This window comes from Oryctolagus cuniculus, chromosome 15 (genome assembly GCF_051225735.1).
Source record: "Oryctolagus cuniculus isolate XC-2025 breed Fujian yellow rabbit chromosome 15, ASM5122573v1, whole genome shotgun sequence".
NCBI classification, from domain to species: Eukaryota; Metazoa; Chordata; class Mammalia; order Lagomorpha; family Leporidae; genus Oryctolagus; species Oryctolagus cuniculus.
This window is the reverse complement of record NC_142881.1, coordinates 63,841,842-63,866,456: the sequence shown is the minus strand read 5'-3', so window position 1 is coordinate 63,866,456 and position 24,615 is coordinate 63,841,842. Positions and strand designations below refer to the sequence as shown.

General features: G+C 41.6%; 1 protein-coding gene and 1 non-coding gene across 3 annotated transcripts in view; one reads left to right on the top strand and one right to left on the bottom strand.

Moving 5' to 3' along the window:
• Nucleotides 1-24,357, top strand: part of P4HA1 (prolyl 4-hydroxylase subunit alpha 1) — a 103,062-nt gene extending 78,705 nt beyond the window's left edge. For both annotated transcript variants that reach the window (XM_002718425.6, XM_002718426.6), the window contains exons 11-15: nt 230-283; nt 7,664-7,729; nt 20,641-20,709; nt 21,142-21,238; nt 23,335-24,357. In XM_002718425.6, the coding sequence (XP_002718471.1) occupies nt 230-283; nt 7,664-7,729; nt 20,641-20,709; nt 21,142-21,238; nt 23,335-23,405 (357 nt within the window). In that variant the 3' untranslated portion in view covers nt 23,406-24,357. The remainder of the gene's footprint in view (nt 1-229; nt 284-7,663; nt 7,730-20,640; nt 20,710-21,141; nt 21,239-23,334) is intronic.
• Nucleotides 7,035-7,159, bottom strand: LOC127484277 (small nucleolar RNA SNORA19). Its single transcript, XR_007911158.1, has one exon. It is a non-coding gene; the product is annotated as a small nucleolar RNA SNORA19 (small nucleolar RNA).
• Nucleotides 24,358-24,615: the final 258 nt, after the last annotated feature.

Below are 24,615 nucleotides of genomic sequence, written 5' to 3'. Positions count from 1 at the left end.
AGGCCACAGCAGAGAGCTGGATCAGAAGTGGAGCAGCTGGGTCTCAAATCGGCGGCCATACGGGATGCTGGCACTTCAGGCTAGAGTTAACCTGCTATGCCACAGCGCTGGCCCCTGTTTTCTTTACAAGTACTTAACTATGATATAGAAAAGGCCAAAATGGGGCTTACCTATTTTTGGAGTGGTTATCTTGAAGTTATTTCATTCATACTTTGTTTCTTTCCTTCAGGTAGCAAATTATGGAGTTGGAGGACAGTATGAGCCTCATTTTGACTTTGCACGGGTAAGTAAAAACAAAAATAGAGAATGAAAGAAATCCATTGATGTATAGTCATTACATTTGAAGGAAAAACTATTCATGAAACACTTGTTAGAGATAATAAAAACGACTCTATTCAAGGGAGAGCTATAGAGGTAGATGTAAGGACCAGTAATGTGCTTTCACAGTGTGAGAGGGAGAATAAGCTCAACTCCAGATATAACAAGGAAAAGTGGGAATAAATACCAAGGAGCAGGTGTGGGGTCAGTAGATGGAAAATGACTAAAAGGTAAGGGAGGATTCTGGCTGATCCAACCATCAGGATTCTTGATGGAGTCAGGACAAGATGATCAGACAGTACCTGAGAAATGGTATCAAATGAGGAACCAGATTTGATATTGAGGATGATCAGGTATTGAGGATAGGGATGGGGCAGATTCTGCTAAACTAACTTAGCAGGATTCTTGTTAAAATTAGACAATACAGAGACAAACACAGAAGTCCCCAAGTCAGGGCCTACTTGAGAAATCATATGAGCCTAAGTAGAATTTGGTAAAGGAGAGAGTGACAATGTGTTGTTTCTTTTATTTAAAATTCATAGCCTATTTGGAATTTGTGGAAGTGTGGTGGGATAGATTCTCGATGAAGTCTTTTAAAAAACACTGTAGATGGCCGGCGCCGCGGCTCACTAGGCTAATCCTCCACCTTGCAGCGCCAGCACACCAGGTTCTAGTCCCGGTCGGGGCGCCGGATTCTGTCCTGGTTGCCCCTCTTCCAGTCCAGCTCTCTGCTGTGGCCCGGGAGTCCTTGGGTCCCGCACCTGCATGGGAGTCCAGGAGAAGCACCTGGCTCCTGGCTTCAGATCAGTGCGGTGCGCTGGCCACAGTACGCCGGCCGCAGCGGCCATTGGGGGGTGAACCAATGGCAAAGGAAGACCTTTTTCTGTCTTTCTCTCTCACTGTCCACTCTGCCTGTCAAAAAAAAAAAAAAAAAAAAAAAACCAAAAAAAAACAAAACACTGTAGACACTCAATGACAGCATTTAAGATACTTTTGGATGCCTTGGTGAGCCTAGAAGAAAATAAAAAATATTCCCGAAGCCAAACTGAACAAAGAAAACCTGGGAACTAAAGCCTGAGAATAAAAAAGGGGCAGAAAAGTGTGTGCCTGTTGGAACCTCGAGCTTTGGGGATTAGCAGCTGTGCTGGAGGACCTGCCATGGTGTGGGCTGCGTAGAAGCCTCTATGAGCAGAATGACGACACTTGCAGTGAAAGAATGAATGGATTGAAAAATAATCTGCTTTGAGACAAGAGTCTTAGGGAGAACTCTATTTTCATCTTGACTGGGCTGTGGTGTACATGGGAGCTGCTTATGGGAGTTTAAAAGCATAGACCAGTCCTCACATGAATCTGTTATTTGAATTTTTCCTACTGTGGAAGAGGAGAAATTAAAGCTTTTAAATTTGTTCCTTGATACCTGGTAGAAACAAACTTCAATTCTCTGCAGAGAGAATCATCCTCATTCTATCATTAAAGCTAAATGAGAGTTCATTTTTTAAAAAGATTTATTTATGTGAAAGGATGACAGAGATGGGAAGCATTGGGAAAAGGAGACGGGGTGGGGGGTGGGGAGAGAAATCTTCCATTTGCTGGTTCATTGTCCAAATGCCTGCAACAGTCAGGCCAAAACCAGGAGCCAGGAACTGTGTCTGGGTCTTCCACATGAGTGGCAGGAACCTAAGTGCTTGGGCTTCCCAGGCACATTAGCAGAAAACTGGATGGGAAGTGCCAAGTACCTGGGACTTGAACCAGGTACTCTGATATGAGATGCTGGTAGCCCAAGCTGCAGCTTAATGAGCCATACCACAGTATGCACCTCCGAATTGATTTTTGAGAAAACTACTAACTGATAGGACGTGACTGCTGAAACTGAAGTAACCAGTAGATTCAGATATCCCCAGGATTTTAGATAGTGGAATTATTAGAAACAATGTAAAATAACTGCAGAATACTTAAAAACTAAAAGAGGGAACAAAAATAAGAAACTCTCAAATGATTTAGAAATTCTAGAAATAAGCATATGCTAGGGCTGGTGCTGTGGCCTAGTGGGTTGGGCTGCTGCCTGTAGTGCTGGCATCCCATGTGGGTGCCAGTTTGAGTCCTGTCTGCCCTACTTGCAGTCCAGGTCTCTGCTGTGGCCTGGAAAGCAGTGGAAGATGGTGGAAGTACCTGGGCCTCTGCACCCACGTGGGAGACCTGGAGGAAGCTCCTGGCTTCAGTTCGCTCAGCTCTGGTCTTTGTGACCATTTAGGTGGTGAACCAGCAGATGGAAGACCTTTCTCTCTCTCTCTGCCTCTGCCTCTCTGTAACTCTGGCTTTCATGTAAATAAATGAATCTTAAAAAAAGAATATGCTAGAAGTAGACAGAAAAAAGGAACTATAGAAATTTAAAATTTAGTGGATGAACTTTAAAATAGATTAGAAAGAGATGAAAGGAATTAATGAATTGATCAGTAGATGTGAAGAGTTTACAAGAAGGCATTTTGGCAGACAGGAAGGTAAACATGAACAAAATACAAAGAGAATGAAGAATAGGGGCGAGCACTGTGGTGCCGTGGGTTAAGCTGCCACCTGCAAGGCCGCCATCACATATCAGAGCACTGGTTCAAGTCCCAGCTGCTTTGCTTGCAGTCCAGCCCCCTACCAATATGCCTGGGAACACAGTAAAAGATGGCGGAACTACTTGGGCCCTTGTCACCCATGTGGGAGATTTTGATGGGATTCCAGGCTATTGGCTTCAGCCAGGCCCATCCTGGCTGTTGTGGCCATTAAGTGAACCAGCAAATTGTAGATCTGTTTTTCCCTCTCTCTGTAACTGTGTCTTTCAAATAATAAATAAATATTTTTTAAAAAGAGAGAAAATGGAATAGAAAGTTTACAGAATAAGTCCCATGTACCCTTCACTCAGCCTTCTACAAATGTTGATATAACGCATAACTATAGTAACACTATCAAAACCAGGAATTGGCATTAGCAAAATCCATAGAGCTTGTTCAGATTTGACCTGTTAAACTTGCATTCATTTCTGTGTGTGGCTCTATGCGGTTTTATCATGTGTATATACTACCACTCCACAGCTGTGTATATCCTTCCTGCTTCTATTCCTAACTGATGCAACCAACAGTCTATTCTTTTTTATAACAATACAAATGTTATTTAAATGTAATCATACTGTGTGCATTCTTTTGGGATTTTTTTTTTCACTCAGTATAATTCCTCTGGGGTTCATCTAAGTTGGTTTTTTGTTTGTTTGTTTGTTTGTTTTTTTAAGCTTTATTTGAAAGGCAGAGTTAGAGGGAAAGACAGAGAGAAATAGATCTTCCATCTGCTAGTTTATTCCCCAAACGGCTGCAACAGCTAGGACTGGACCAGGCTAAAACCAGGAGCCAGGAACTCCATCTAGGTCCTGCACATGGGTAGTAGAGGCACATACTTGGGTCATTTTCTGCTGCTTTCTTGGGCACATTAGCAGGTAGCTAGATCAGAAGCAAAACAGCTAGGATTTTAACTGTACTCTGACACAGGATGTTAACATCATCAGCAGCAATTTTTTTTTTTTAAAGGTTTTATTTATTTGACAGGTAGAGTTACAGACAGTGAGAGACAGAGAGAAAGGTCTTCATTCTGTTGGTTCACTCCCTAAATGGCTGCAACGGCCGGAACTATGCTGATCCAAAGCTAGGAGCCAGGTGCTTCTTCAGGGTCTCCCATGCGGGTGCAGGGGTCCAAGGACCTGGGTCATCCTCCACTGCCTTCCCAGGCCACAGCAGAGAGCTGGATTGGAAGAGAAGCAACCGGGACTAGAACCGGCGCCCATATGGGATGCCGGCACCACAGGTGGAAGATTAACCTATTGTGCCATGGCGCCGGCCCCACCAGCAGCTATTTAACCTGCTGTGATACAGTGCCAGCCCCTAAGTTCCCTTTTTCAAAAAAAATAATTTTCATTTTATTTGAAAGGCAGAGCGAAACAGAGCAATCTTCCATCTGCTGGATCATTCCCCAAATACCTGCAACAGGCAGGGCTAGGCATTTGTTGAAGTCAGGAGCCAGAACTCATTCTGAGTCTCCTATGAGGGTGGCAGGGACCCAAGTATTTGAGCCATCATCTGCTGCTTCTCAGGGTGTGTGTTAGTAGGAGTGCTGGATCAGAAACAAAGGAGCCAGGACTCAAAGTAGGCCCTGTGACAATGGAATGCAGGCATCCCAAGTTACTTGTGCTTTTGTTTGTTTGGATTTATTTATTTATTTGAAAGTCAGAGTTGCACAGACAGGAGGTGGAGGCAGGGAGAGGTCTTCCAACTGCTGGTTCACTCCCCAGATGGCCGCAACGGCCAGAGGTGCACCAATCCGAAGCCAGGAGCTTCTTCTGAGTCTCCGATGTGAGTGCAGGGGTCCAAGGACTTGGGCCATCTTCCACTGCTTTCCCAGGCCATAGTAGAGAGCTGGATCAGAAGTGGAGCGGCTGGGTCTTGAACCGGCACCCATATAGGATGCTAGCACTTCAGCTGAGGGCTCTAACCCACTGTGCCACAGTGCCAGCCCTACTTCTGTTTTTAAAAAGATTTATTGATTTGAAAGAGAATGAGAGAGATCTTCCATGTGCTGGTTAACTCCCCCCATGGCTGCATCTTCCAGGGCTGGGCCAGGCCAAAGCCGGAAACAAGGAACACTATTTAGTCTCCCATATCATTGTCAGTGTCCCAAGCACTCGGGTCATCTTCCACTGCTTTCCGAGGCACATTAGCAGGGAGTTGAATTGGAAGGGGAGCCAGCTGGGACTTGAACTGGCAGTGATATGGGATACTGGCATTGGCAGGTAGTGGCTTAACCTGCTGCACTGCAGTATCTGCCCCTCAAGCAACTTAACTGCTGTGGCGAATTTCTGTCTCACATCCAAGTTCTTGCATGTATCCATAATGTATTCTTGGGCCAAGCATTTAGCCTAGCAGTTAAGATTTCTGTGTCCCACATTGGAATGTCTTGGTTTGATTCCTGGCTCTGGCTCCTGATTCCAGCTTCTTGGCAATGCAGGCCCTGGAAATACAGGTCATGGTGTCTCATGCCATTCATGTGGGAGACCTGATTGAGTTTCTGGCTCCAAGCTTCAGCCTAGCCCAGCCCTGGCTGTTACAGGCATTTGTGGGAGCAAACCAATAAATAGCAGTTCTTTCTTTGCATCTCTGTTTCTCTTAAGTTTTTAATAAAATTAAGAAGAGGCAATGCATTTGACACTGCAGTTAAGTTGCCACTTGGGAATCCTGCATCCCATATCTGAGTGCCTAATTCACATCCTGGCTTCTTTACTTCTGATCCAGCGTCCTGCTAAAGTGCATCCTTGGAAGCAGGTAATGGCTCAAGTGCTTGGTTCTTGCTACCCACATGGAACACTGGCTATTGCAGCAGCTGGGGAGTGAATCAGATGGAAGATCTCAGTCTGCCCTTCAATAATAATAATAATAATAAGCACATAAACAAGTCTAGTACCTGCTAATACTAACCGATAGAATAAATAAAGGGGAGAGTGATCCAACATGGGAAGCGAGATACTCAGCAGACTCATAGAATGGCGGATGTCCTAAACAGCACTCTGGCCTCAGAATCAGCCCTAAAGGCATTCCGATCTGGCTGAAAAGCCCATGAGAGTATTTCAGGCATGGAAAGCCAAGATACTCTGGCAAAAAAAAAAAAAAAAAAAAAAAAAAAAAAAAAAAAAAAAAACCCTAAATGAAAGATCTCTGTGAGTGAGATCCCAGTGGAAAGAACAGGTCTTCAAAGAAGGAGGTGCCTTTCTCTGAAGGGAGGAGAGAACCTCCACTTTGAATATGACCTTGTCTAAACAATATAAGAGTCGGAGAACTCAAGGGGCTTCCATAGCCTTGGAAACTCATGACTGGTGCATAGGGAGATTACTGATGCCATAAACAGGAGTGTCAATTTGTAAAGTCAACAACAGGAGTCACTGTGCACTTACTCCTCATGTAGGATCTCTGTCCTTAATGTGCTGTACATTGAGACTTAATGCTATAATGAGTACTCAAACAGTATATTTCGCTTTGTGTTTCTATGGGGGTGCAAACTGTTGAAATCTTTACTTAATGTATACTAAACTGATCTTCTGTAAAAAAAAAAAAAAAAAAAAAAAAAAAGAAATTATTAATTCCCAACTTGACTCTTGCTGGGATTAAACATGGCAATAGGTCTGATCTGATTTCATCATCATTTAAAAAATCATCTATTATTTTTCACTTTATGTTTGTGTGGGAGCTAACTGTTGAAATCTTTACTTAATGTATGCTAAACTGATCTTCTGTATATAAAGAGAATCGAAAATGAATCCTCATGTGAATGGAAGGGGAGAGGGAGTGGGAAAGGGGAGGGATGAGGGTGGGAGAGATGTTATGGGGGGGAAGCCATTGTAATCCATAAGCCGTACTTTGGAAATTTATATTCATTAAATAAAAGTTAAAATAATAATAATAATAATAATAATAATACTGCCCAATCCTGTCCTTAAAAGAATAGTAAAGTAGCATGTGGGTTTTTTTTTTTTATTGCTGAGTAGTGTTCCATGGTATGGATTTACCAGTTTAGACATTACTCTTTGAAGGATGCTTGGATGCTTTTCTGTTATTTAAAAATAAAGATGTATATAAATTTCCATGTGAAAAATATGATTTCATTTTTCTGGGATACATGTTAAGAGATTATGTGGTGTCTGTCTTAAAGAGACTGGCAGCATTACTACCTATTCTGCTAATTAACCTTCAACTCTTTGTATAGCACATAAGAAATAATACTGTTCACACATACAAAGAAAGCAGGACAATGAAATGTGCAGTATGCTAAGAGATTATATAGCTTTTTAAAATTAAGATTTATATAACTAAAAATGAATTTTCCAGGCTAATTAAAGTGATGTCTAAAAGAATGACAACCGTAATAGCAGTTAATGTTTGAGTGGGTCATTAGTTGAAAATAAATCTCATGTTGTTTTACCCATAGGGAGTAAGTTTCATGAATATAGCTAAGAAGTGGCTCTGATGTCTTATTATCCTGGAAACTAAAACTATATGTTTTGATTTCTTATATGCAGTTAATAGGTACTCGCTCTCAAATAATTTCCCTGCCCTGGTCTTGTCAAAATTATCTAGTATATATACTGACCCAGTAATCAATAAGCATTTGAGTGCCTGATGTAAATAGTGCACATGACATTATTGGGGAACTTTTTGGGGTTATTTTTTGCATATTCTTTAGCATATTACTACGGATGTTTTGTTGCCACTAGACAATTTATATTGCTAAATTTTAAACCATTGAATTTGCTGTGTTTTATTCACAGAAAGATGAACCAGATGCTTTCAAAGAGCTGGGGACAGGAAATAGAATTGCTACATGGCTATTTTATGTAAGTTAAAATTTTTATTTTGAGACTTAGTCAAATAAATGATTTTCATGTGTTGTTTGTTCTCATACCTCTTATTAACTAGGTAGTTTAAAGTTTTTGAAACTGAGTAAAGAGAGTTAAGAATTTTATTGTATTTGTAACTCTTTCAAACTGTAGTGTAGATGTTCATTGTAGAAAGTTTTGAAAAAACCTGAAAAAGGTTGTGGCATAGTGGGTTAAGCTACCATCTGCAACACCAGCATCTCATGTGAGCACTGGTTCAAATCCTAGCTGCTCCATTTTCCATCCAGCTCCTGCTAATGGCCTGGGAAAGCAGCGGAAGATGGACCAAGTGCTTGGGCCCCTGCACCCACGTGGGAGACCCAGAAGAAGCTCACGGCTCCTGGCTTCCTCCTGGCCCTGTCCTGGCTGTTGGACTCCCATTAGGGGAGTGAACCAATGAATGGAAGACATTTCTTTCTCTACCTTCCCTCTTTCTCTAACTCTGCCTTTCAAATAAATAAAATAAATCTTAAAAAAAGAAAGCAAAAAAAACTTGAAGAAAATTAAAATCCGGATAGTCCTACTACTTGGAGAAAGTCTATAGGCCAAAATATTAACTTTTCATTTATTTACATATAACATATAGGAATCTATGTATATGAATTTATATGTTTACATATTTTAGTAAAATTATAAATTAAATTTTATATCAGAAGAATGTGTAAATTATTGTATAACTTAATACATTTTTATAAAGTGAACACATTTGATATAATCAGCATGTAAATCAAGAAATAACATCTTACAACACTGAAGAAACCCCCTCAAGGGTAACCACTTTCATAAAGTTTGATCATAGTTTTTGTTCCAGCTATCTATTACTATATAACAAATCAGTACAGAACTGAATCATTTGAAACAATGACAATTACTTTATTATTAGCTCTCACAGTTGTGAAGTTGACTGGGCTCAACTTACATAGTTCCTTCTCCAGATCGTTTATTTGCAGTTAAGATGTCTGGCACTGGGGTCATCTTGAAGTTGAGGCTAGCTATTTGCCAACATACCTACAATTCAGGCCAGTGCTTGTCACCCAGGCTTCTTTGCATTATGTGACTGGACTGTACAAGTAAGCATCTGAAAAGAATAATGCAAATTTAAGGCATTTTTCTGGCCTAGCTTCAGAAGTCATATAGTGCTATTTCTGCTGTATTGTATTAATTGAAACAATTAAAAAGGTCTGCCTAGCTTCAGTGGGAGGAAATATAGACCCTACCACTGAAGACAAATGTTATAAGAACATGTAAAATGAGACATTTTGGGACATATATTTGAAAGGCAAAGCAGGAGAGGGAGAGATCTTCCATTTGTTGGCTCACTCCCAAATGGCACAACAGCCAGGTCTGGGGCATGCTTAAGCCAGGATCCTGGAAATCCATCTTGGTCTCCCACATGGGTGGCAGGGTCCTAAGCACTTGGGCCATCCTCCTCTGCTTTCCCAGGAAGCTGGATTGGAGGTGAAGCAGCTGAGACTCAAGCTGGCATTTCAGTATGGGATGCAGGTTTTGCAAGAGGTGGCTTAACCTGGTGTCATACCACACCTCCAGCCCCCCGGGACATGTATTTAAACAATGCTATCTGTTCCACTTTCGGTTATTAATAATTTATTTGTTATTAATTTTGCTTATTTTATTTCCTTTCTATCCCTTACCCCCATTTAAATTATATGAAACTGTATCTCTTTGTAATGTGCAGTATTCCACTCCTGACCATTATCCTGTCTCTCAATTTTTTGCTCTCCCTCCCGTCTTTCCTGTTTTTCTACTATTAATGTACATTCCTCATCTTTCTCCCACCTTCACTACATGTATCCTTCTCATAACTCCTTTGTGTTTCTGAAAGGATGTAAGGAATGTTACAAAGATTCATATAAAACAAATTAGAGAGACAAACATTGCAGGAAAAATGAGGGAAAAAAGCAAAATAAACAAATTTGTACTGTGAAGAGTTATATAATTTCTGAAGGTAAGCTCTCCATAGAGGTTGTGCCAACTTATAACCTGCCTTTTAGTGGGACATATTTGTTTCAGGATTTATTTATTTGGGGCAGGTGCTGTGGCATAGCTGATGAAGCTGCCTCCTGCAGCACCGGTATCCCCTATGGAAACTGCTTTGAGCCCCAGCTGCTCTGCTTCTGATCCTGCTCTCTGCTAATGCACTTGGGAAAGCAGAGGAAGGTGGCCTGAGTGCTTGGGCCCCTGCACCCATATGGGAGACCCAGAAGAAGCTCCAGGCTTTGGAATGGTCCAGCCTGAGCTGTTGTAGCCATTTGGGAAGTCAACCAGTGGATGGATGATCTATCACCAGGCACCCCCCTTTCAAAAAAAGTAAATCAGTCTTTAAAAAAAATTTATTGGGCCAGCGCCACGGCTCACTAGGCTAATCCTCCACCTGCGGTGCCAGCACCCCGTGTTCTAGCCCCAATCGGGGCGCTGGATTCTGTCCCAGTTGCTCCTCTTCTAGTCCAGTTCTCTGCTGTGGCCCGGGAGTGCAATGGAGGATGGCCCAAGTGCTTGGGCCCTGCACCCGCATGAGACACGAGGAGAAGCACCTGGCTCCTGGCTTCGGATCAGCACGGTGCGCCGGCCGCAGCAGCCATTGTAGAGTGAACCAACAGAAAAAGGGAGACCTTTCTCTCTGTCTCTCTCTCTCTCTCACTGTCTAACTCTGCCTGTCACAAAAAAATTTATTGGAGAGACAGATCTTTTCTTGGTTGGATTACTCCCTAAATGACCATAATGGTCAGGCCATACCAAAGCCAGAAGCCTGGATATCTAGCTACATCTCCCATGTAGGTGGGATAGGTCCAAGCACTTGGGTTCTTTTCTGCTGCTTTCCCAGGCGCGTTAGCAGGGAGCTGGATCAGAAGTGGAGCAGCTGGGACTTGAACCAGTGCTCATATGGGATGCCAGCATTGAAGGCAGCAGTTTACCCTGCTGTACCACAATGCTGGTCTCACTATATTTAGGAAATGTTTGGCAGCCTTTTTTTTTTTTTTAAGATTTATTTATTTGTCTTAAAGACAGAGTCTCAGGGTAGAAAGGAGAAGGGAGAAAGAGAAACTCTTCCATCATTGGTTTACTTCCTAAATCGCTGCAACACTGAAGTCTAGACCAGGCCGGAGCCAGGAGCTAAGAACTCCATTTGGGTCTCCCATATGGGTGACAGAGGTCCTCGTACTTGGGCTGTCTTCCTCTTCCTTCCTAGGCGCATTAGCAGGAAGCTGGATCAGAAGTAGAATAGCTGGGACTTGAAGATGCACTCCAGTATGGGATGCTGTGCATCACAAGCACTGCACTGCAGTACCAGCTCATCATTCACTGTACCTCATTCACTTACCAGATTGGTAGTTGTGACTTGACTTTGCGTTTCTTTTATTAGAGAGGTTGAAGATCTTTTCAGACGTTTAGGAGGCACTCATGCTAACTTCGTTTCTGTGTTTCTTATTTTTCTTTTTTCTTTATGAATATTGATACTACATTGCTTGATCCTTATATGTATTATAGTAACTATTAGGTTGATCGTTTTTCCCTCTTACTGATGCTAGCAATTTGAATATGCCAAAGAAAAGATGTAGAGTGCTTCCTTTAAGTGAAAAGGTGAACTTTCTCAACTTTAAGGGAAAAAAAATGACAGCAGTAGGCCGGCGCCATGGCTCACTAGGCTAATCCTCCGCCTTGTGGCGCCGGCACACTGGGTTCTAGTCCCTGTCGGGGTGCCAGATTCTGTCCCGGTTGCCCCTCTTCCAGGCCAGCTCTCTGCTGTGGCCAGGGAGTGCAGTGGAGGATGGCCCAAGTGCTTGGGCCCTGCACCCCATGGGAGACCAGGATAAGTACCTGGCTCCTGCCATCGGATCAGCGTGGTGCGCCGGCCGTTGGAGGGTGAACCAACAGCAAAGGAAGACCTTTCTCTCTGTCTCTGTCTCTCACTGTCCACTCTGCCTTTAAAAAAAAAAAAAAAAAAAGACAGCAGTGGCCAGAGTTGGGCTAATCCAGAGCCAGGAGCTTCTTCCAGGTCTCCTATATGGGTGCAGGGGCCCAAGCACTTGGGACATCTTCTACTAGTTTTCCAGGCACATTAAAAAAGGCATATTAAAAAAAAATTCCATGCCCAGCTTTTACATAATTTGTACTTTATAGGTTTATTTATTTATTTATTTTTGATAGGCAGAGTTAGAAGCAGCATCCATTGGTTCACTCCTCAAATGGCCACAATGATAGGGGCTGAGCCAGGATGAAACCAGCAGCCAGGAGCTTCTTCCGGGTCTCCCCTGTGGGGGCAGGGGCCCAAGGACTTGGGCCATCTTCACTGCTTTCCTATTCAGATTAACTGGGAGCTCAATCAGAAGTAGAGCAGCCAGGACTTGAATGGGTGCCCATGTTGGATGCAGGCATTGCAGGTGGTGGTTTTACCCACTACACCGAACACTGGCCCCAGTGTTCATTTTCCATGACATTTTTAAGACTTCCCATATAAGAGTGCCAATTTGAGTTCCAGCTTCTGTTTCTTATTTAGTTCTCTATTAATGTGCCTGGGAGGCAGTCGGTAATTGCTCAAGTACTTGAGTTCTTGCCAACCACATGGGAGACTTGGATGGAGTTCTTGGCTTCAACCTGACCCAGCCCCAGCCAGTTGTTGAAAGAACCAGTAGGTGGGAGATCTTTACCTCTGTTTCCTCTTCCCCCTTTCTCTTCCTGTGTCACTTTGCCTTTCAAATAAACCTTTTTTTTTTTTTTTTTTTTTTTTTTACGGGCAGAGTGGATAGTGAGAGAGAGAGACAGAGAAAAAGGTCTTCCTTTTTGCCATTGGTTCACCCTCCAATGGCCGCCATGGCTGGCGCATCGCGCTGATCTGAAGGCAGGAGCCAGGTGCTTCTCCTGGTCTCCCATGGGGTGCAGGGCCCAAGCACTTGGGCCATCCTCCACTGCACTCCCTGGCCACAGCAGAGAGCTGGCCTGGAAGAGGGGCAACCGGGACAGAATCCGGCGCCCCAACCGGGACTAGAACCCGGTGTGCCGGCGCTGCAAGGCAGAGGATTAGCCTAGTGAGCTGCGGTGCTGGCCTCAAATAAACCTTGAATAACAATTTTTTCAAACGGACCCACTTTGCACAAACTGTCTTAAGTGCCTTCTTTTTGTTTTGTGACACAGTATGAATCTGTTTATATATTCTTCTTAGAGTGTTTTTAAAAAACGTTCATTCTATCGTATTTCTTTTGCCTGCTTTTGTTGCAAGTGCTTATTCAGTTCATTTAGAAGATTTGTGTTTTGATTCTAAGTTACCTTTATGACTACAACTTTTTATAGTCCTTTAATCTTCTAATTTTTAGTTAATATGTATTGATTCCCTACCATGAGAAATGAAAAACTGATTTCAGTATGTTTTTTTTTCCTGATGTTTTTTCATTTTGTTTAAATATATATTTATCAAGCACCTATAGCTCTTAAGGTACTATTTTAGACACTAAGATCAGCAGAGGGTGAAACAGGTAAATCACTGGCTCCATGGTGTACATTGTAGTTTAACAAAATACATAGCTTCCTCTGTAGTACCTCAACTTACTGATTTTAAGTCCTTGCCCTCTGTAAGAGTAGTGCCTATTCCAATTATGTCCCCATCTCCTTTCCTGCATATTTTGCTAATCACTTTTGCTTTTTGTAGTTTATTTGTATTTCAATTTTTGCAAAACTCAGCAGGATACACAGATCCATAACTATGTAAACAAAAGTCCAAGTGTTTCCAATATTTCAGCATTCAACATTAAACCCCTCTCACAATGCCATATTTTTACTTTATTCTACCAGCACTTAAACACTAGCACTTAATTTTTAATTTTTTTAAAATTGATACTTAAAAGCTATATAATTCTGGGGTACCATGTGTTGTTCTGAAGCATGTATACATTGTGAGATGTCTCTGTCAGGTTAAACATATCCCCTGAAACTGTATGCTAAAATAATTCAGAATCCTTTCTTCTAGCTTTTATGCATTCCATTATCATGATCTGTAGTCATCTTAATGTACAACAGAAATTCACTGAACTATGTAACTCGGTGCCTGTTAGTCATCCTTTTCCTAGCTCTCCCCTCCTCCCTATTTTCCCCAGCATCTGGTAACCACCATTTTACTTACAACTTATATGAGAATAGCTTCTTAAGATTCCATGTATGAAGTCATTCAGTACTTTTCTTTCTGTGCCTGGTTTATTTTCACTTACCATAATGGCCTCAAGTTCTATCCACAATGCCACAAATGACAGGATTCCATCTTTGTGGCTGAGTAGTATTGTATTGTGGATGTGTACCACATTTTATTTATTTTTTCATCAGTGGTTGGACACTTAGGTTGTTTCTATTTTTTGACTGTTGTGAATAGTGCTGCAGTAAACATGGGAATGTGGATCTCTTTGAAGGCTGACTTAATATCCTTTGGATCTACGCTGAATAGTGGGGTTGCTTGGCCATATGCTAGTTCTGGTGTGTGTGTGTATGTGGTGTTTTTTTTTTTTTTTTTTTTAAGGAAACGTCAGTTTTCCACAAAGGCTGCACTAATTTACATTCCTACCAACAATGTGCATATCCTTGCCAGTACTTGTGCTCCCTCTGTTTTCAATAATAGCCATTCTAAACAGAGTGAGGTGGTTCTGATTTCCATTTTCCTGGTGATTGATGCAGTTGAGTTTTTTTTATATACCTGTTGGCCCTTTGCATGTCTTCTGTTGAAAATTGATCTTTTTATAGCTTCACCCGCTATGTCACAATGCCAGCCCCCTGGGCTTTTCTTCAAAAGGAAACTTTTAAGTCATTCAATCTGCTTACTCATTATTGATCTATTCAGGTAATCTATTTCTTTGATTCATTCTTAGTGAAGTGTTAGGTTCAGGTATTTGTCCATTTCTTTTGGGTTATGAAATTTGATGGCATATGGCTATTCATAATCTATAATAATCCTTTGTGTTTGTATGGTCTCAATTATAATGTTTCCTTTACATCTCTGAATTTATTAGAATGATCTTTTTTTCTTAGTCTGTCTCACTTAAGGGTTTGTCAGTTTATGTTTTGAAGAACCAGCTCTTCATTTTATTGATCTTTTGTCTCTCATTTCTTCTGTGACCTTTATTGTTTCTTTCCATCTATTAATTTTGGGTTCTTGTTTTTCAGGGTCCTTGAGGTGCAGCAATTGTTAATTTGAGTTCTTTTTTTTACATTATAGGCTTTGCTTGCTATAAACTTGCCTCTTAGTATTGCTTTTGCTGTATTCTATATGTTATGGTATGTTCTTTTTTTTAACTTTTATTTAGTAAATATAAATTTCCAAAGTACAGTTTATGGATTACAATGGCTTCCCCCCCCATAACTTCCCTCCCATCTCCCACTCCCTCTCCCATTCCATTCACATCGATTCATTTTCAATTATCTTTATATACAGAAGATCAATTTAGTATATAATAAGTAAAGATTTCATCAGTTTGTACCCACACAGAAACACAAAGTGTAAAATACTGTTTCAGTACTAGTTATAGCATTACTTCACATTGGACAACACATTAAGGACAGATCCCACATGAGCACTAAGTACACAGTGACTCCTGTTGTTGACTTAACAATTTGACACTCTTGTTTATGGCGTCAGTAATCTCCCTAGGCTCTAGTCATGAGTTGCCAAGGCTATGGAAGCCTTTTGAGTTCGCCAACTCAGATCTTATTCAGACAGGGTCATAGTCAAAGTGGAAGTTCTCTCCTCCCTTCAGAGAAAGGTACCTCCTTCTTTGATGGCCCCGTTTTTTCCAAAGGGATCTCACTTGCAGAGATCTTTCATTTAGGGTGTGTGTGTGTGTGTGTGTGTGTGTGTGTGTGTGTGTTTGGGCCAGAGTGTCTTGGTTTTCCATGCCTAAAATACTCTCATGGGCTCTTCAGCCAGATCCGAATGCCTTAAGGGCTGATTCTGAGGCCAGAGTGCTGTTTAGGACATCTGCCATTCTATGAGTTTGCTGTGTATCCCGCTTCCCATGATGGATTGTTCTCTCCCTTTTTGATTCTATCAGTTAGTATTAGCAGACACTAGTCTTGTTTGTGTGATCCCTTTGACTCTTATCAGTGTGATCAGTTGTGAACTGAAATTGATCACTTGGACAGTGAGATGGCATTGGTACATGCAACTTTGATGGGATTGTATTGGAATCCCCTGGCACATTTCTAACTCCACCATTTGGGGCGAGTCCGATTGAGCATGTCCCAAATTGTACATCTCCTCCCTCTCTTATTCCCACTCTTATATTTAACAGGGATCACTTTTCAGTTAAATTTAAACACCTAAGAATAATTGTCTGTTAATTACAGAGTTCAACCAATAGTACTAGAACAAAAAAAAAATACTGAAAGGGATAAAGTATTACATTGTACATCAACAGTCAGGGCAATGGCTGATCAAGTCACTGTTTCTCATAGTGTCCATTTCACTTCAACAGGTTTCCCCTTTGGTGCCCAGTTAGTTGTCGCCGATCAGGGAGAACATATGATATTTGTCCCTCTGGGACTGGCTTAATTCACTCAGCATGATGTTTTCCAGATTCCTCCATTTTGTTGCAAATGACCGGATTTCATTGTTTTTGACTGCTGTATAGTATTCTATAGAGTACATGTCCCATAATTTCTTTATCTAGTCTACTGTTGATGGGCATTTGGGTTGGTTCCAGGTCTTAGCTATTGTGAATTGAGCTGCAATAAACATTAATGTGCAGACCACTTTTTTGTTTGCCAGTTTAATTTCCTTTGGGCAAATTCCAAGGATTGATATGGCTGGGTTATGGTAGGGTTATCTTCAGGTTTCTGAGGAATCTCCAGACTGACTTCCATAGTGGCTTGACCAGTTTGCATTTCCACCAACAGTGGGTTAGTGTCCCTTTTTCCCCACATCCTCTCCAGCATCTGTTGTTGGTAGATTTCTGAATGTGAGCCATTCTAACCCGGGTGAAGTGAAACCTCATTGTGGTTTTGATTTGCATTTCCCTGATTGCTAGTGATCTTGAACATTTTTTTCGTGTGTCTCTTGGCCCTTTGGATTTCCTCTTTTGAAAAATGTCTATTGAGGTCCTTGGCCCATCTCTTAAGTGGGTTGTTTGTTTTGATGTTGTGGAGTTTCTTGATTTCTTTGTAGATTCTGGTTATCATTCCTTTATCTGTTGCATAGTTTGCAAATATTTTTTCCCATTCTGTCGGTTGCCTCTTCACTTTCCTGTTTCTTTTGAAGTACAGAAACTTCTCAATTTGATGCAATCCCAAATGTTAATTTTGGCTTTGACTGCCTGGCTTCCGGGTCTTTTCCAAGAAGTCTTTGCCAGTGCCAATATCTTGCAGGGTTTCTCCAATATTCTCTAATAATTTGATGGTGTCGGGTCGTAGATTTAAGTCTTTAATCCATGTTGAGTGGATTTTTGTTACAGTATGTTCTTAACATTTGCTTCAAGAAATTTTTCAGTTACCTTCTTAATTTTTACCTGGATTCATTAGTTGTTCAGAAATAATCCACATGCATTTATATAGTTTCCAAAGTTTTCTTTGTTATCGATTTCTCATTTTATTAACATCGTAGCCAGAAAAACTACTTGATATGATTTCAATTTTAAAAAATACGTTGAGCTGGCGCCGTGGCTCAATAGGCTAATCCTCCGCCTAGTGGCGCCAGCACACCGGGTTCTAGTCCCGGTCGGGGTGCCGGATTCTGTCCCGGTTGCCCCTCTTCCAGGCCAGCTCTTTGCTGTGGCCCGGGAGTGCAGTGGAGGATGGCCCAAGTGCTTGGGCCCTGCAACCCCTGGGAGACCAGGAGAAGCACCTGGCTCCTGCCATCGGATCAGCGCATTGCGCCGGCAGCACGCCAGCCGTGGCGGCCATTGGAGGGTGAACCAACGGCAAAAGGAAGACCTTTCTCTCTGTCTCTCTCTCTCACTGTCCACTCTGCCTGTCAAAAAAAAAGTTGAGATTGGTTTTGACAATAACATTTTTTTAAGTCATTTTAAGATTTAACCCTTTATTGGGACAATTTCATCTGTTCCCATTTAAGGTAACCATTCTGATACTTGTTTGGTAATTGTATCATGGTTCCTTTGTTTCTTTCTGCCTCATCATTATCTTTTGTGGTTAACTGATTTTTCCTTACTAGTGTTTTGATTCTTGGTAGTCTATTACGATTTTTGTTTTATGGTTCCTTTGAGGTTACAAACATCTTTTGGTTATACTAAACTATTTTGAAATGATAGCAACTTCACATTGATAATGGAGTTTAAAGTAAAGAATATTAACAACAAACTTGACACTCATGCTTTCCTCCCATTTTGAATTTCTGAAGTCCCATTTTAAACCTTATATCTTGCTATCTGTGAACATACTGCAGTTAAATTATTTTGTGTTTTAGGCTTCACACTGAAGATATGAATGGTTTATCTGTAGTTTCTCCTACAAATGAGGTTTCTATCTTCAGTTTGAAGAACTCCACTTATTATCTCTTATAGGACAAGTCTGGTGGTGAAAAACTGTTTTGGCTTTTGTTTTCTCCTTCATGTACTTGGACTGGGTACAGTATTCTTTGTTGGCGGTTTTTCCTTCAAAGATTACATTCAGTCTTTTCTGGCCTATAAGGTTTCTATGGAGAAGTCTGTTCTCAGGTGATTAGAATGCCCATAGGTATTACTTCCTTTCTCTTGCTGCTTTGAAAATCCTCTTTTTATCTTTATAATATATCTTGGAATAGACTTGGTTAAGTTCAATCTCTTGTGACTTTTGCCCTATTTGCATCTTTGTCTCAGTTTGGAAAGTTTTTTACTCCTTTGACTGCATTTTAATATAGTCTGTCTTTGAGTTCAATAATTCTTGTTTGATCCGCTTAGCTTCTATCACAATTTTAATTTTGCATAGTGTACTTTTCAGCTCAAGAAATTCTTCAAAAATATTTGAAATGCAGAATGGCGGAGGGAGGGAGAGGCAGAGATTTTCCACCTGATAGTTCACTCCCCAAATGGCCACAGCTGGGCCATTCCAAAGCCAGAAGCCAGGAACGCCATCTGTGTCTCCCAGGTGGCTGACCATGGTCTCAAGAACTTGAGCCATTTTCTACTGCCTTCCCAGGCACATTTCCAAGGAGCTGGATCAAAAAACAGAGGGGCCAGGACTTAGTTCTAATAAGGGATGCCACCATTGCAGGCAGTGGTTTAACCTACTCAGCTGCAAATTTTTTAAATTTTAAAAATTATTTCCATCTCTGCTAAGTTTGTTCTAAAGTTAAATCAATCCTCATTTTATTGAAGCTCATTTTAAGTCAAAGGACTTAAAATCAGTCCTTTGATTTCTCAGAGTTTGCAGGTGTAATTGCTGGTACTTTATTCATTATATAAGGTCATGATTTCTTCAAAAAGTTTTTGATGCTTGTTGGCATATGACATCATCTGCACGTTGCAGGATTAGGTTTATTCTAGTCTTAGCTATCTGGCTTTGGTTTTGCCTGTTCTTCCAGAAATTTTCAGCAGTCTGCTTGTTTCTCTGAGCCTGTGGGCACTTAACATCAACTAATGCTGAAATAGCCCAAGTTCACATTTACCATGAATCCTCTATTGGTGTGTTGTCACTATTTCAGCAGTAGAGGGCGTTCAAAATACAGATTTGTCCAAATTCTGCAGCTGTGTTCCTCCAGATTTGCTGGGGGAGTGTTCAAGAAATGTGTGGCCTCATAGGAAAGGCCCAGATGACTGGCCACAGTCGCCATTTATGTAAAGGCACCATGGGATCCTGCCCCGATTTGATCTCACTAAGGAGGGACTAGCAATTGTCCAGGCTCTGATGCAATTGCTTTGTAAATCCTCATTTTCTTCCTTCAGATTGACATTACTGTCCTACAATTGTGCTGCCTGGGGTTGGGGAAGGAACAGGGGTAACTAGTCCTTCTACCACCAATCCACAGTGCCAGATTACACCCGGAACCCACTGCCTGCCAAGACCACTGTAGCCAGCCCCGGGTGATGATGGCTGAGTTATATGTCCGAGCAGGTGGGGCACGTGGATGAATCTGGAGGTTCTTTCAGTTTATTGCCCTGCTCCGCAGGGGCTAGAGATTTGCTGTTCCGTGTCTGCTCAGAGTCATGGGAGGTGTGATGGGAGCAGTCCCTAGCCTGGGTTGTACCTAGTTCTCAGAGCTGAAGTGAGGTCTGTGTAATTTTGGAAACTTGTGCTAAGCTTGCCTACGGCAGGCAGTGAGGCCTACATGAGTCCTTCCCATTAGGTTAAAGGCTGCCTGATTCCAAGGCAGGTTGAGTGGCTTTATTGACAAGCACTGGCCTAAGGAGATGAGGATTAATGGGTTCTGTCTCGTACTGGGACTCAGTGCTACAGGTCCACCACTGAGCTCCATGGCAGGGACACATGCTCTTTCTCACTTTGTTCTCCAGTGGCTGGGATCTTAGTCTTGCCTACCAGAGTTGAAGGGAGGAGGATGAGGATCATTCAACTGGTACTTAGCTTGGGGGCAGGTACTCAGCTTGTGGGGCACTGCCTGACTCTGGGTTTCAAGTCTAAGGTCTTTTGCCTAATTCTTTATCGCTCCCCTAAGCAGGAGGCCAGTCCCTCTGTGTGCATCACTGCTTAGAATTAGGGGAGACAGTTGACTAAGCAGCTCTTTCTCCTGCGGACTTCAGTGTGGCTTGCTGTTCTCATACTGGGCACTGTGCTCTCACTGGCGTCCTTCTTCCTAGAAAGGTGGGTGGGTGCATAAATGGCCATTCCGATTGGCCTCTCTGGGGAAGAGATGGTTGTGGGAGTATCTTACTCGGCTGACAATTTGCTTTAATCCCTCTCAGCCAGCACTTTTGATTTGTCTCTTACAGATGAGTGATGTGTCTGCAGGAGGAGCCACTGTTTTTCCTGAAGTAGGAGCCAGCGTCTGGCCCAAAAAAGTAAGTTTGTTTTTCCCCTGAGGAGGAGAGATACTGGCTTCTTGGTGTTTATTTGGGAAGGGGGTATGTGATCTCATTAATGAATTAAATTTTTCAAGGCACTTTACTTAAGTACTGCATTATCTCTAGATAAAGTTTGTGGTATTTTTGTGGCACAATTTACTATCCACCAGGGATTAGTAATGAAATCTATGTACTCTTGGTAAAGTTTTCATTTCTAAAATTGGTTACATGTATGTTTGCCTCCTCCATATTGCAACGATAAAAAGATCTGTTAACTTTGTCAGATACTCTTTTTTGTCAGGCAGCTTTGTATTAACTTTTTAAAGCTATTTGTTTTCAAAATTATCATAGAGGAGTCCTTCAATGTCAATATCATACAAGGTAATAACGTGACATTTTACTTGGGATAATTTTAATCGTTCTCCATAGGGAACTGCGGTTTTCTGGTATAATTTGTTTGCCAGTGGAGAAGGAGATTATAGTACACGGCATGCAGCCTGCCCAGTGCTAGTTGGAAACAAATGGGGTAAGTGTTTTCTCAAACATCTTCCACCAACTTAACATGGTATGGGATTCCAAACACATTCTTGGTCATACTCTCTTTAAGATTTATTTATTTAAGAGTTAATGTGAGTGAGATCTTCCATCTGCTGGTTCACTCAACAAATGGCTGTGATGACCATTGCAAAGCCAGGAACTCCATCTGGGTCTCCCATGTGAGTAGAAGTCACATATTTCGGCCCTCTTCTGCTGTTTTCCCAGGCACATTAACAGGGGGATGGATCAGAAGCAGAGTCTCTAGGACTTGCAGTGCTTGCATCAGAATGCCATGCAAGTAGGGGCTTAACTTTACCAAAACATCAGCCCATTAGTATCAATTTGTATACAATCAGTTTTGATGATTATTCCAAGAAATATTGACTCAGGGTTGAGTAAGACATTTTCCTTTCAAGTGTTTCACAATCTGAGACACACTAAAAAATAAATTGTAAAATGCAGATGGTGACTCCCTAAGTTAGAGACACCCCCTTCAAACCTGAATTTTAAAATTTGGTCTTGGCCAGCGCCGTGGCTCACTAGGCTAATCCTCCGCCTTGCGGCGCCGGCACACCGGGTTCTAGTCCCGGTCAGGGCGCCGGATTCTGTCCCGGTTGCCCCTCTTCCAGGCCAGCTCTCTGCTGTGGCCCGGGAGTGCAGTGGAGGATGGCCCAAGTGCTTGGGCCCTGCACCCCATGGGAGACCAGGAGAAGTACCTGGCTCTTGCCATCAGATCAGCGCGGTGCGCTGGCCACGGCGGCCATTGGAGGGTGAACCAACGGCAAAAGGAAGACCTTTCTCTCTGTCTCTCTCTCTCTCTCACTATCCACTCTGCCTGTAAAAAAAAAAATTTGGTCTCAAAGGTAGCAGAGTAGTTTTAGGGGGCATCTAAGGGATCAAGCCCAGGGCTAGTGTGAGGCTAGAGTTGAATGTTTAAAGAGATCCTTACTTTCATGGTCATAAAAGTAGAGTGTAAAAAGGTGAAAAATAAATTTTACTCTGTTAATTAACCCCATGTCACTAGTCCCATTTCAAGTATTCAGTAGCTGCAAATGTCTAGTGATTACTGTGAGACATAAGATTAAAGAGTGAGAACTGATTGTCAAGATTTAAATATCTCCCAGATAATTACAAAGCTTGAGGACTTTTTCAGTGAGAAGAGGCTAGTTGAGGAGAGGTCAGTTTAGAAGGCTATTTCCCACCATCTCGAGTGTGTGATGGTGACAGGCTGGACTGAAGCAGAAGAGTTAGGCAGTAAGTTGTAGAGATAGAACAGGCAATTTCATGGGGCTGCATGAGTAAAGACTAGATGGAAGGGTTGAGAAAGGTGAGGAGTTCGGAATGAAGATTTACAGTTCTGTATTTTGTATGTGTTGATGGTATTGATTGAGTTCTATGAGATACTACATGAGAGGGTAGAAAATAAATTCCTTTTGTGGTACCTTTTGAAAGACTGTCTGAAGGGTGTGCCTTGCAGCACAGTGGTTTCTGCACCATTCTGTATTGGAGAGCCCGAGGTTGAGTCCTGCCTCTGCTTCCCAGAGATGGATCAAATACTTGGGTCTCTGCTCCCCATGTGGGACCTGAGGGAGAGCTGTGCTGCTAGCTTCAGCGTGGCCCAGCCTTGAGTGTTACAGCCACCTAGAGATCATCCATCCTCCAGTTCCCTCCCTGTGTTGTCACTCTGCCTTTTGAATAAGTATTTTTTTAAAGTATATTGGAAGCAAAGAAATACAATGAGCGTGTAACAGCATCCTTTGGAGAGTTTGTGTTCATTCATCTTTGCGTCAAAGATACCTAAAGGCTATACTTTGCAAACAGGTAAAGTGCTCTGTATTCCATTTGTGTCTGATTTCAAGCCTCACCACTGGAAGCTTCAGGAAATGCATACCAACCCTCAAAGACATGTACATCTGTAGTACATAAACCTGTACATGTGTGTGTAGGAAATCTGTTTCCACCATCTATTCAAATTTTTAAGTATTCTCTGCTTTTGTGGTTTTGATTTTTAACTTTTAGCTCATGTTGAAACTATGTTATAGACACTACTGAAATACCTTGTTAAATATTTTTTTCCTCTTACAGTATCCAATAAGTGGCTCCATGAACGTGGCCAAGAATTTCGACGACCGTGCACTTTGTCAGAATTGGAATGACCAAGAGGCCTCCCTCCCTCTCTTGCTGTTCTACACGTGTTTCCTAGGATTAACTTTCCAGAGTTTACAATTGACTAACACTCCATGATTGATTCAGTCGTGAACCTCATCCCATGATTCATCTGTGGACAATCACATTGTGGGTTTTCTTTTTTTAAATCACTACATTGTACATATAAAACCTTGAAGTTCAGGTGGTATCACAGAAGGCAGAATTAAAAATAAGGTATTTTTAATTTTGTTAAAGAACTTTTTGGTTGCAATCAAATTTTAGTACTTCACTACATCTCAGCTGATAGGTAGCAGACGAGAATGTCTGAGGTGATTAGGAAAGAAATGCCCTCCAGTATGTATCCAGGTGTTATCTTCACCTAGGCCGACTTCTGGCTTTCTGAAGATTTGGGATGAACGAGGACTCTAACCTGGGTTCCAGAGGATGTTTGCCTCACCACACACTATGTTGAGTTTTCCCCAAGTCCTCTTTAAGGAAATTATGCCATGTTTTGCCAACTCCCCTCTTTTCCCATTGCCCCTGTGGTAAATTACAGTATTTCAATAAAAAAAAATTTTAAACAAAGTCCTACATTAACACCAGGCCTTTGTCACAAAAATGCTTATCACTTTAAGAGGAGAAACAAGTAGCAGAATTTCTGGACAGAATCATTAGTTATCAATACCATGCCTCTTATTTCTGCAATAGTGGGGTGGCGAGATTAGCATTCTGATTAAACAGATATTGTGCCTTAGGAGACTGGAAGTTTAAAAATGTACAATGATGAGGGAACTGATTTTTTTTAAAAGGTAATCTTTTCTTAAAACGTCAGAATGTTTGTTTTTTAAAAAATCCAAAATGTGTTATAACAATGACCTATTTATGATCTTAAAACTTTTTAAAAAATGATTGTTTCCTGTGTATTTTTCATATTTACATATAAATGTGATAGAGCAATAAGTTAATTCCGCCGTACATTATTTCTTTAATACATTATTCTAGGTTTTCACTCACACTAATGTCACATTGTTACCGAAGAAAAATTTGATTTAGTACCTGGAACCTCAGAGAATCTAAGTCCACCCCTTTCCTCTGCTTGTGGTGTTATCACAGTAGTGGTACTCAAGACTTTCTCCTTTTGAAAATACAGTGTATAGTATAAAGCTGTGAACTTAGTAAAGTATGTTAATTGATCCTTTAACTTTTTACATTACTCAT